Here is a 13250-nt window from a genome sequence, read left to right on the forward strand (position 1 = left end):
ATAAAAAGGTGTATTGAAGATAGATAGTATCATTGTTTTGTATTTAAAAGCACGAACAGCACTAACTGATTGGTCAAAAATTTATCTAAACTGAAAATTCAACCATCAATACATATAAATGTAAGTACTATCCACTTAGGTATATTGTAAGTACGAAATTGACATTGAGTAATGATTTTAGAGAACGTGAAATATTCACTTCCTTCCTGATTCACAGGTTTTTTCCACCCTGTCTATGATAAATATTTTTCGACACCTTTACAAAGGTGGAAAGGATGTGATTGTACTGCTTAAATATTCAATAGTTATGTATTTGTTTTACGATATTACCTACTACTTTTTGTAGGATATATATATATATATAAGGTAAATTAATATGTGCATTGACATTATAATAGTAGATATATTTAAATACTTATAGTATTTTATGTAAACATAGGTTTGTACCTACAATGAAATTATTTCTTTAACGCCGAATTTATCTCGTTAACACGAGCCCTATTGGTATTTATTATTTTATTGCCAAAGTTGTGAATATCACTTATGTGGAAATAAAAAATATAATTAAGTCTTGGTATTTTTTACAAACCCTATAAAAAAAAATAAGTTTTACAGTGAGTACCCAAATTCAGTAGATTTCGATAAAACAAATATGATCGTAGCATGTAAAACTAGTATTTGCTTGTATGTTTAGAATTCTTATTGCAAAGTAAAACGAAAAAAAAATGTTGAAAGAGACACACAATACAATAAAGAGCGTCAAAATATTATAGGATTTCATTTGTATGTATATTCGTGTAGAAAATAGCAGAATACTACAAATAAGTTTGGCCAATTTTAGCTCTTAATATAAATTTTATGTATGTAGTTATTATTAATTAATAATAATAACTATACAAAAAGTTACATTACACTGTCTAAAATTAAAGAGAGTAAGTAAAAGACGTTATACATATTTACAACATTTTAATATAATAGTCAAATAACTTTACAAAAACAGTCCATATTAAAAAAAAAACAACATAATTATAGTAATTATAAAAAATTAAAGCAATCTTACATAATAACATACATGTAATTGACCTAAACCACATTACTCAAAACTTAACTCAGTACCCTTCAAATGTTGTTCTGCCCACTCATCGAACCTTCTAGACAAATCATCCGACATGTAATTCTTCCAATCTCCAATCTCCCCTTTCCTGATAAATCTCAAATCAGTTTGTTCCAAATAGCTTTTGCCAAATGATTTCTCCAAGATAGCTTCTAAATTGACAGCTCTATTACTTTTCATATTTTGGAATGAGAGATGATCGCACAATTTCTCAACTTCCATGTCAGACATGGTTTTGCCGAGGAAATGTGCCGTCTTCCTTATTACGGAAGGTAAGTCCCGTTTCATTTCTTCAAACTTGATGAAGAGCAAGTTAGGATCATGGCGTCTGTTCCAGAAACCTGAGAAAAGAAAAAAATAAGATATAGTAATCAATTACCTCACTCAGTCATGACCAAACATAGAAAAATAAATATTCTTTAGCAATTAAACAATATAATACATATACAGTAACAAACTAGTATAGACTTAAATATGAAAAATTATCTTAGTAATCAGTTTTTGAAATATTCGCTTCATGTAGAAGAACATACCAAACACATTATTGAACCTAGGACCTAATATAAGCGGAAACATTTTTGTAATTCTATCATCATATAGATACCATAAAACATACCAAGAATATGATTCCAAACTGGACCGAATGGGGCGCGGTCCCGCATGAACAGGTCGCAGAACTCTTCGAAGGTACCTTTCAATCCATGGACTAAGGTACAATAGTGGAAATACGAGACCACCATATCCTTAGGGTTGCGGGATGTGTATATGATCTGTTGATAAAGATAATTTAGGATGTACTGAATAGAACAATTGGTCTACTACTTTATTTTTATCTAACTAGAATTGCATACAAACTAATGGTCCATTTGATGGCAAATGGTAACTGTCGACTGTATACATAAATAGCACTACGACATCATGTTATTATTATTATTATTATACTCTTCTCAAGTAGGCCGTCATTAGCAAAAAAAATCTAAGATCTCTGCATACAATTGCATCGATGCGAATCTGAGGTGGGTCATTAGTTATAGTAATTTAACATAAACAATAACTACATAAAAAATATTAGTTTACATTATAGAAAAGTGTTTGCTTTACCTTGGGCTTCGCAGAACCATCTTCTCTTTGTATGTCAAGCGGTAACAGATCCCAAGGCAGATGGCTACGTATGTAGCGAGGATGGGGCAGCCGATATTTCACCAAGTCGACAGAGGTCCCCTTCACAGATTCGTCATGCCATTCCGCATGACCATCCACCATTATACAAGACAACTCTACGAGAGGACATCGGATCTGCAAAGATTAATTCCATTACTGATTATCTTGTTCCACAAAAAACAAACACTATTTTATCTTTATAGTAGAGTTTTCAATACTGAATAAAATCCTTCCGCACATTATTTTTCGAAATTACATAGAAAACAAATGTACTAATACAAATAATCAAATTCTTTAATTCAAATGTCGGCCTCGATGAGCATCGAACATGTGCCAAACCTCTAGAAAGAGGTTTGGCACAACGCTTTACTTCCGATCGCGGGTTCGATTCCTCGCACAGTGCAAACATTTGTATTCATGAGTTATATTGCTTTTATCGGTCTTGGAGTTTTCTATGTATATTATGTATGTGTTTACAAAAAAAACTATATCTTTATATATTTATATCAGTTGTCTTATACCCAGACTTTTTTCACAGTTGTTTATATCTATACACATTATACATAAACGGAATATTCAAGAGCAAACACTTGAATATTTCGTTTGAATGGCAAACAATTATTAGTGGTGATGATTTACAAAATACTAGAGAGAGGATAGACAGATTGTCAGCTCGTAATAATTGTTTAATCCACTGCCATCTTCATTCAACCCATGACCAGGACATTTATAATAGAGTCGATATATTGGGATCTCATAAAATAATTATCATAGTAAATACAACATTTCTATAATCTATACAACGCATAACGCATAATTTAAATTGATGTGGAATCAAGGAAAGTAGTACGCAATATTCGTATGTAGAAAGAAACCGGTTTTATTGAGAATTTCCTTTCATTATTATATAAGATGTTATTTGTTTACGTTATTTTCAGGCAGGCTCTATATGGAGTAGTCATACATAATTAAATTGATTGCAATAGTCATATATGTACCAAACCAAGTTTCATATAAATATTAGCATTTAGCTGTCACTGTATTTTTTTACTAATTATTATAAAAATATTTGTGATCAAAAAACTAAATTTGTAAAGCTCGTGATACTCCTTAAACGAGGGATAAAAGGGATTATTGTAAGAACTAGTAGCCCCAATGCTAGTTCTATCAGGTCGATCTCAATGAAACCACAGTAGTTCATTACTGACGAATTCACCATGATAAACTAACTGTGTCCTACAACATATAATGGTAGCTCAGTAGGATACACCATAGCATAATCATCGGTTAAATGTATGTACCATTCCTAAGGACTAAAATAGCAGGCCAGCATTGCTACAATGTATCCATTAGTTTGTCTTTAACATAATATCGATTACAAGTCTACGTCCGATCCAACCGCATTGGATTGCTCCGATTCGGACCTTTTTATATCTACTCTTGAATAATACGCATATGTAACAATTCTTAATCAAAGTAACAATTAACTGATATTTTTATAAATTTACATATAATTCAGTCTTGATTATGTTTCAAAAGAACAGTATAATAATAAATTGCATTGTAATCGATATGGATTCCAGAATAGACCTGCTGGACTGGAATATTGTAATTACCTCGAACAGTGGTGCATAAACCACGCTATACTCCTTGCATAACCATCAGAAACTTGCATAATGGTATTTCGAATCACACGGATGCACACGCAGAAGTTACTACCCAGGAAATTTTGTTGCATAATGTAATCATAATATTACTAATTCATTCCAACTTATTTTTTCCTTATTTCTAAGAAAAAAGTAGGTAAAAAGTATACCCGGATGAAATAAGCAATATTAACATTATTATTATTGTTAACCTTATCAGAATTTGAGAAATTATATTACCTATATACTATGTCACATCTGAAAATGAATTTTCATATCTCAGGCAGATTATTATAATATCTAATACCTAATAGGTAGGTACGCTTCCTTACTGACTTTCTTTCAAAAAAAGATGTCAGTTTTTTAGTGTATTTTTTGTGTTGTTATTCTTTTTAGATGTTGAATTTTAATTCGTCAAATCAATGTTTATGATTTATTTCTTATTCTAAGCTGGAAGGATTACACGATTATTTGTGAAATATCGAAAATCTTTGTTATCTAGTCAATATATTACAAAACTTTTAAAGTATAAATTTGAATACCTAATAAAGAATATACATACCTACAATACAATTCCAACCTAATCGGAATTCAAATCCTACACATAGAATCTACATAAGATCTATTGATCTGTTATTGTTAACATTATAGTCATTACATACGTCCAATATTAATTTGTTACATCGAAACAGTTATACTATGTTATATTATGTTATCTGTGGTTATACCAAACAAATAACTTATATAATATCAATACAGGTTTTTATGGTACCGGAAATGGCAAACAAGTAGGCCGATGGTTACCTACGGCCAATGGAAAGTTCTGTTTATATCTTGAATACATGAACATCACAGGTGATCCTACATACATCCATGGTAATCCTGAGTAATATTTATTTTATCAAGATTTTTGTGACTTACTATGCAGCATAAAATCTTTATATATAAAAATTATGTATCACGTTTTTTGTCCGCGATGGACTCCTAAACTACTGAACCTGATTGCAAATTTGATTTGCACATTGTGTGCAATTTGATCCAATTTGAAAGATGATAGCTTACATCTCAATTTCATAAACCTTAGCCACGACAACGCGTGATAGCGCGTCTACTTTTTATTTTTTATTTTGTTTTTATGATTTGAACTATCAAGAAAACTATTGCACAGAATAGAATAAGTACCTTTAATCTCATAACGTTGCCGTTGTTACCATAGTTCACCTAAAATCTTAAAACCCTTATATATCCTTATTTTAAAAGAAATAAATAGTAATTACTTTTATTTTGTGAATTAAATACAAACTTAATAATGAAAATGTTGTAGTATGTGTTGTCAAAATTTGATTAACCCTTTTGATTTAGTGCTCAAGAACGTGAGAAGACGAATGAATTTTTTTTTGTACTAGCTGAAAAGTTCTTCAAAACATTCATCAACTTACAGTAAGTGTTTAGTATCTTTACAGTAAGTCATAAATACTATCGGCTATAATTACCTACATCATACTACATTGTATTCTTCAATCAATCACCAATAAGTAAATATTTAATCAGAATAAGAATCTACATTAGGAAGGTAGTTTATAAGGAATTTTTCCATACTTCTCCTTTATACTGACGTTCATTTCATGTAATTTATTTTATTTAAATAATTTATTTTATTTTATTTAAATGTCATTTTTATATCTAGGTACATAGAAAGCTTTCATGTCATATTATTCATTGTTTCCTGATAGTACCACGAATTTAGCGGAATTTTCTAAAACAATGAGTTCAAGAATAGAATAGAATAGAAAATCATTTATTCAAATAAACTTAATTTAAGCACTTTTGAATAGTCAACATTTTTTTAAATCTACCGCTTATTCGGAAAGCTGTCTCATCACAAGAAGAATAAGCAAGAAACTTGTGTGTTGCTCTTTTAAACAATCCTTGTAAGTTCACATTTTACAAGTCGAAACGTGTGAATACAAACTACCAACCAGCACTAATTTATTTGGGCTCAAATATAAAAACACAATAAGATTAAATCAGTCTAGTGATAAGAGCAGACCAGTCCCTACAAGCAGCACTCGTTCACGAGTATGACGGATGAGCCAGCCATCAATGCGCTCGACCATATTTTAGGGAGCCCAATGACCCGGCCCACCACGCCGCCACATGTCTGGAAATTTTAGTGAGCATGACTACTCATTCCACTCGACCACGTCACAGCTACAAAAATTACTATATGGTAGTTACAGTATTCGCACTTTACATGAGGATGCATGCAGCAATCAATACAAAAGCCGCTATGCTATCATATATCAAGAAAGCAGTATGAAAAATAAATTGTAACGTTGTCCGCAAATAAACTTATACTTGCTATATATTGCTATCATCTATAAATTCATCTATCCTATAATAGGCTTTTTTACATAACATTTGTTTAATATAAAATTTGAATTGCAATTCAAGCAAATAAATAGACATGTTAGGGGGATTGACGCCATATAGCCAAATTATATTTTTAATCTAGAATTTCAGATAGGTAAATGCGGTCTTGTCTATGTTTGCCATGAATCAATTGTTGTTAAATACCAATTTAATCAGTTTCTTCTCTTAAAACGGAATTCGGGTATTAATTTACATAAAATATAGATAGAAATGATAAAATTAGGTACATTGTAGACGTAGATCTAGAATATATATAGAAATATGTGTTCACTATCGCGTAAAGCTGCATATTTGAGTAGTGTTAGATGTACATACATAATGATACGGACTTACCTGTTGCAATGACTTTGCTCCTTCATAGTCCAGATCGTGTCCAATTAGCCATACCATTTCTTGAGCCCACGTAGAACCTTAACAAACAAACACCTTTAAATAAATAGATAGATATATCTCCCTATAATGCATGTTGACTGATTTTAAAAACGCTATGGTTGCGGTTTTTTTTTTCTTCTATTGTCACAAATAGTCCATTGTTCACTTATTAAAAGTTACATTCAATGCCGTATAAAGTAGATATTAGGCAGAGTAGAAAACTGTTTTGGAGCCCTGTGGGCACACAATAATATTGAAAAGTTTCATTAAGTGAAAACTCATTTAGATTTTTTTTTTTACTAATGAAGAAAGTTAGACCACATTTTTCTTATCTAGTACTAGCAAGCATTTTTGCATACGGATTTTTAAATACAAATATTTAAACTTTTTTTTAATCTATTTTATTTTTATTTGTGGATACAGAGTGACCAGTATAAGTAAAATATTAGAAAACTTGATTAAACGATAGGTCAGCTACATAGCTTGAAAAACCAATAACCATTGAGATAAAATGTTCTTGAATGGCAACTCCTTAAGCCGTCACAGTATAGACTACTCTGACTAGATGAAGCGACCAGTAGAAATGTTCTACAGGAAATCTATACATATAAATAAAATTGGAGTATCTGTTTGTAATATTGAAATAACTGTTTTTTACTATGTAGTAATATGCATGTGTATATGAATATAAATACGGTACATACACCAAAATAACATTTTTTGCAATTTTTGTCTGTCTGTCTGTCTGTTTGTTCTGAATTGGCTGGACCGATTTATATTATTATTGAAAAATTCTTTAATTTTAGAAAAATTAAAATTAAATTCCACGCGGACGAAATTGCGAGTACAGCTAGTTAATAAAATGTCAGTAACATATTAAGACTGTTCGTGATGGTAGAATAAAGAAAGCCTATGTTAGGATGAATTATTTAGACTGCGAATTATAGAAAATACTTAACAGAACCGTGCGCAAAATAGTGTGAGTAAAATATAGAGTGTATAAAGTATAAAATGAGTATAAAGAATAAAATGAGTTTTTACTGTAGCTTATTACACATAAAACTGCTTCATAACTTTCACTACTAAAAACGAAGGTAGAGCTTTAGAGTGGTGCATTTTCCTTGAGCTTTGCTTGTACGTACTTTAAAAAAAAACATCACTCACCAGTCCTTGGATATGAACACATCCACACATCCTCTCCCAGCACCTCCATATCCAAAATATCTTGTCCTATGGTCATATAGTCCGCTGGCAATATTACTCTTCCCGGATTAATCTCCACCATGCAATCCTTTTTCTCGAACATTCTATCCAATGATTCACCTGTCTCATCATCCAGTTTCGAAAAAGTCAACTTCGGTTTTGTTCTCATTTTGAATCGTTGTTTTTATTATTTTTTAAAATTTCAGAACAATTTCACATTTACTATATATGAGCAAAGGAAAAGACGTCCAATGCCAACGTCGATCGGAAGTGCTATGATCGCGTGTTGTATGCCATACTCGGTATATTTTGTTCAACACTCTCACTGCACTTTCATTTGGACCAGAGTTCGCGGGGTTTCGTATACGATGTAACAGTTACGTAACTATTAGGAAGTTCGAATATTACTACCATCAGTTAGTTATAAATATCGGTAGGTTCTCGTTATCATAAATATTAGAAATGATGATATTTTTAACTTCATTTTAAATATTCATGAATCCATATAGTATGGACTCTTTTAAAATGCCGTTATGGATATTTGCTTCTTAGGTAACAAAACAATAAAATTACTTAATAGTTGTAAATAATTAAATACCCATCGGAAATTTTGGAACGTTTAATTATATATAATTATGTAGGTATTTATCTATGCTCAAATCAGAGCCGGCAGCGAGTTGATACAATTTCCCCTTAATAAATATAGAACTACATAAAAATACAATAATAAATTTATGCATAATTACACAAGACAACTGCAGTGGTTATTTCATTTAGCGTCATGGTTTCTTTCGCCGCAGAGTGCACAAAAGTTACAAATAATTATTCTTATGACTGTACCTAGGTAGGTATATACTTATTTATACTTGTTTTTTAGTGCATCAATTGTTTGTCAGGTTTGTGCCCACGCCTGAAGGCGAATTAATTAAGGAAGAACGCGTGGAAGTCGTCCTGATATGTTTTTTTCAATAAATAATAATAGAATGGCGTACTTGACTGAGCTAACGGTTTACGCTGGGGGAACAGAAGTGGAGGATGATAGGATGTATATGAGGTAAGATTAGGGCCGGCGAAAACGGGAATGCAACGCATGCGGAGTATGCGGGCGCCTCGTCGAAGGGGGCGCCATCACGAGATTCGGATGTATACTATAATTTTATTAATATATAGAATCTATAGAATACTTAATAAATTATAATAAATAACTTATTATACTTAACTATGAATATAGATACATAAACCGCGCTAGAATAAAAATTGCATGCCCGCATGCAATTTTTATCCTAGCGTGGTTTATTTATGAGGCTGCTGATGCTGAGGACCCTAGCACCGGCATTGGGTAAATCATAGCTTGGTGGGCCGTCGTGGCATCACCAGGAATTTATTACGATAGTTTCCAGGAGGAACCGCGTGAAGGTCAATCTGATATATCTGATACATTTATAGCAAAGGATTCACCACACCACCACATTTCTAACAATACCCTTACATCCCACCTGTCATGTTACATTGCTAACAATATTACATGTTATACCGGTAGTCCTCATTACCCTGTTACGCAGAAGTTGTGCTAATAAATTATGATCGTGGCATTAGCGATTAGGAGTCAGTGGGAATTTATTTCGGGTTGCAGGATGTTTAAGGGGTGGAAAGTGTGTTGTGGATGATTTCGCTTACCTCTACTACGGAAAGAATTACATCCACAAATAAAGCATATGAAAAGGATTTGTATATAATTGAGATTTAGAGCGAAGTATGGTGTGTGTACTGAAATATGTTACAGTTCTTGTCACTTTCGAAACGGATCGGAATTATTTTATATGGGTGATATTCAACAAGCGCAATTTTGACATGCAACATATGACGACAACGACGGTAGTTTTACAACATTGCAAATCACATGAACATTATATTGCATTATATTATCCTGTGACTCCCGTGGTAACCAACGGTAGGTACATCACGTGTAAGGTAATCCGTTGCCATTAAAAATGACAAAGGAAAGGAAGACCTCATGTCTCGCAATTTCACTACCTATTTAACTATACAATTATACGCTACATACATTTTGTAAATATATATTAGGTATAATAGTGTACAATTATTGTACTATTATACAATAGACTGTTTAGTGTCTTGTTCATCCACACAATTTAGTGTTTTCTTTTTAGGTGTGGCAATTTTATTTGTATACTGGCAAACTGTGCGAAGAGGACAATATCGCTTAGTTCGGAGTCTCATGCATTTCCCGAATTAGTAAACTTAACAACTTAACAAAATTCAATACGATCTTATATTGTATAACAAAGTGTTTTTCCACTTACATAAGTCCTAGGTTGGCAACTAAATGTACTCAAGTAGGTATATTGTAATCTAACATTAAAAAAGTTAAGTGATTTAGGCACAAAATTCAAGTAGGTCTAATTATTAATAATATATCTCAACGATCTTATTGGTATATACTACTAAATTTATTGTTTCTAATCTGTGAACATTACATCACAGATAATATATAGCAGCATTATAGTTATAATACCTTAACCCGGTCCAAAGAATACAAATGAAAAAAAAATTACTGTAAACAAAAAATAAACATTGATAATTTGAATCGCAAAGTATAATTTAAATTAAAAAAAACCATTTGTAAATCAAAATTGATAAATTAAATATGTCTAAGGTAACAAATGTAAACTCTAGTTTAGCTTATGAAATACTGTTATACTTAAATAGTTTTTATTTGGGTATGTTTTTTGTATGTGAAGTAGCTATGGGAATTTTAAAAGCTATTAACGTATCGTATCCAGAAAATGCATTATTGACCGAAGCAGGTATATTTTGTGCCTTGTGTCTTGTCGAAGTAATCCGTATTTTTCTAGGCCGAAGGGGGAACTTGGCTAGCAAAAGTAAGTAACTTGATAAATATGGAATTTTCAAATTAATCTATATCCTTTCTACTTAAAATACATTTGTGGTAATATACTATGTATTACGAAGAAGTACTAGACTTCGTCGTAATTTCATTTGAATAAATGTATATTTTTAAGTAGTAATTATCTTCCATGTTTATTTAGCTATGAGACAACTTAAAGGCATTCAGAAAAGCACCATCAGTAATGGGTTCTAATTTTTGTTTCCAGGAATTCCAGTTTTCTTATCAGTATTATTAACAGTGCCATGCGCTGTTGGTGTATGCTACTTTCTTATATACCAGACATACATTCTACGGCTGGAATACATATGGTGTGCAGTGATGCTAATATTCCATGCTCTGGAGCTTGCTTTTGCCATACTTTTCATCTTTACTGTTTGTAAAAATCAGCAATATGAATAGAATAAGTGTAAAAGTACCTCACTGCCAAAGAGATACGGAATGCCAAATATATGAACTAAGTGATACATTCCAATGTTTGTAACAAGTAGACTTTTGCCAGTATTATATTTAAATTCAAACTAATTGCCAGTATTATTGTGTTGTCATTTTCATATACATAGAATTAAGCTTTTATTAACTACATAATTAAAATTACAGGTTAGTATATTATTCTGAACATTTATCTTACATTTGACATAATTATTGTAAATATTTTTTTTATTAAATAACTGCTTATGATCTCAGAACAAGATTCTTGTTTGTATGTGGTTGTACCTTTAGTAGGTATTTAGATATATTCTAATAAGTACAATATGTATATAGTATTGTATGTATATAATTATTATGTAATATGAATTTGTTTAAAAATGTCTTATTTTATGTGCAATATAGACAGATCTCATTATTATTGTATATTATACATTATATGTTTAACTAATAGTAATATAAAAATAAAATTATAATATCATATTAGTTTTTATTTTTCTTGTCTATATCTATACTATAATAATACAATTATGATTACTCGACAGTGGGTGGTGTTATATGATCTGGTAATTTCTGACATTCAATTTTGGTGACCTTTAAGGCACATCCTTCTGGTAAATTCCTTTGAATATATTCTAAATATGTATCGCATGTAGACCCGGTTAGACGTTGTAAATGTATAAATCTGAAGTATGTTCTGATCTCGTACTGGACCTTATGTTTCTTGTAAATGTGCACACATCTTAAAAGAGTATGTCTCTCCTTCTCTGCTTTTCTCAATGCCCAACTGAAAAATAACTGAATATGTATAATACACAACATTGCTTAAATATGACAATATTATGCAAATATATATACTGTCATATTATACAACTTATTTTTTCCATTTCTATATACCATTAGCCTTAGCTATAATATTTTTTTTTGCTAGTATATATGCAATCAGAGTGTACTATAATTGAATTGTTTGGTGATGACTGACTATGCAAGTCTGCAGTCCTTCAAGTGTACAACTATTTATTTAAATGATACCTCCGGTGTTATGTGAAGATATCAAGAATTGGAGTACACTTTATAATTAATGATATATTTAAACACCAGACAGTCAGACAGCATATAAATATGACCTATATATAGAACACCTATTCTATATATATATATATATATATATATATATATCTAAAAATCTATTAGTTCTGTGATTTACTCTAGTAGTATAATTCATTTCAAAGTTATTCCTCACAATTAATATTATAAAGCTGCTAATACTGTGAACTTCTAGCCAACATTAAGTCTGTTCCACAGACAGACTCCACCTGAAATTTATTCAATTATTAAAAAAGAAATAACTAACTTCTTTGTGACTTCAATGCCCAAGTGAGATGCGGCTGCCACACAGAACCATGAGTAACTAAGCAATACAGCAGCATCAATGCCTCTCATTTCGAGCTCCACTCTCTTGTACAATTTATCCAATTCCATCGTGGGCAATACATTTTCTTTGGATATTTGTGATGGTATTGAAGTAATTGATGGTGTGGACGCAAATCGTAAAGCTATTAAGTTTGGCGATAACGTAGTTCGAATAGCCGGTGCTAATCTAGAAAGCCTCTGAAAAATTAAAAAATAACACTGGCAATAATTTAGGAAATATAATTCTAATTATTCACAGCTGCATATTAAATTTTATAACCTTACCTTGACGACATTCATCATTTAAGGGGTATTTATAAGACACCAATACAGAATCAACTGTATAATAAAAGGTTTAATAAAATGGGTTTAACTGAAAATTAATAAAAATAAATAATTATATCAAGCTTAATTTAATATTTAAACGACGATTTATAAATTACATATTTTTTTAAAAACAATAGTACCTAATTGACAATTTAGAAAGATTGACAGCTGACACTGCTGACAGTTTTTATAAACTTCATATTTTTCACGTCGCCTTTTAAAT

At 31.0% G+C, this 13250-nt stretch overlaps 3 protein-coding genes across 3 annotated transcripts; 1 reads left to right on the top strand and 2 right to left on the bottom strand.

The window, feature by feature from the left end:
- Positions 1–1005: 1005 nt before the first annotated feature.
- On the bottom strand, positions 1006–8146 carry LOC131841211 (luciferin sulfotransferase-like). Its single transcript, XM_059189487.1, has 5 exons — positions 7891–8146; positions 6688–6764; positions 2216–2410; positions 1731–1884; positions 1006–1455 (listed from the first exon to the last, which is right to left on the bottom strand). Exons 1-5 carry the CDS (start codon positions 8096–8098, stop codon positions 1094–1096), a joined length of 996 nt encoding a protein of 331 aa, XP_059045470.1. The 5' UTR covers positions 8099–8146; the 3' UTR covers positions 1006–1093.
- A 2269-nt stretch (positions 8147–10415) lies between these two features.
- On the top strand, positions 10416–11678 carry LOC131841218 (transmembrane protein 216-like). Its single transcript, XM_059189494.1, has 2 exons — positions 10416–10832; positions 11067–11678. The coding sequence occupies exons 1-2, from the start codon at positions 10598–10600 to the stop codon at positions 11258–11260; spliced, it is 429 nt and encodes a 142-aa protein (XP_059045477.1). The 5' UTR covers positions 10416–10597; the 3' UTR covers positions 11261–11678.
- An 87-nt stretch (positions 11679–11765) lies between these two features.
- LOC131841217 (small ribosomal subunit protein uS10m) lies at positions 11766–13120 on the bottom strand. The gene is made up of 3 exons (XM_059189492.1): positions 12986–13120; positions 12642–12898; positions 11766–12074 (listed from the first exon to the last, which is right to left on the bottom strand). The coding sequence occupies exons 1-3, from the start codon at positions 13001–13003 to the stop codon at positions 11822–11824; spliced, it is 528 nt and encodes a 175-aa protein (XP_059045475.1). The 5' UTR covers positions 13004–13120; the 3' UTR covers positions 11766–11821.
- Between the last annotated feature and the right edge of the window lie 130 nt (positions 13121–13250).

The sequence above is a fragment of the Achroia grisella genome, unplaced genomic scaffold, assembly GCF_030625045.1.
Source record: "Achroia grisella isolate CSIRO2021 unplaced genomic scaffold, CSIRO_AGI_Agris_v1 utg1575, whole genome shotgun sequence".
In the NCBI taxonomy this organism is placed as follows: domain Eukaryota; kingdom Metazoa; phylum Arthropoda; class Insecta; order Lepidoptera; family Pyralidae; genus Achroia; species Achroia grisella.

What these genes read in the sequence shown, in the direction of transcription:
- LOC131841211 (XM_059189487.1), bottom strand. Translation starts at nt 8,098, where the DNA reads ATGAGAACAAAACCGAAGTTGACTTTTTCGAAACTGGATGATGAGACA. An exon ending in GAGCAAAGTCATTGCAACAG is followed by an intron (nt 2,411 to 6,687) that starts GTAAGTCCGTAT and finishes TAATCTTTGCAG; the next exon opens with ATCCGATGTCCTCTCGTAGA. An exon ending in ATGGTTCTGCGAAGCCCAAG is followed by an intron (nt 1,885 to 2,215) that starts GTAAAGCAAACA and finishes CTTTATCAACAG; the next exon opens with ATCATATACACATCCCGCAA.
- LOC131841218 (XM_059189494.1), top strand. Translation starts at nt 10,598, where the DNA reads ATGTCTAAGGTAACAAATGTAAACTCTAGTTTAGCTTATGAAATACTG. An exon ending in GGGGAACTTGGCTAGCAAAA is followed by an intron (nt 10,833 to 11,066) that starts GTAAGTAACTTG and finishes TTTTGTTTCCAG; the next exon opens with GAATTCCAGTTTTCTTATCA.
- LOC131841217 (XM_059189492.1), bottom strand. An exon ending in GGCATTGAAGTCACAAAGAA is followed by an intron (nt 12,075 to 12,641) that starts GTTAGTTATTTC and finishes GTTATTTTTCAG; the next exon opens with TTGGGCATTGAGAAAAGCAG.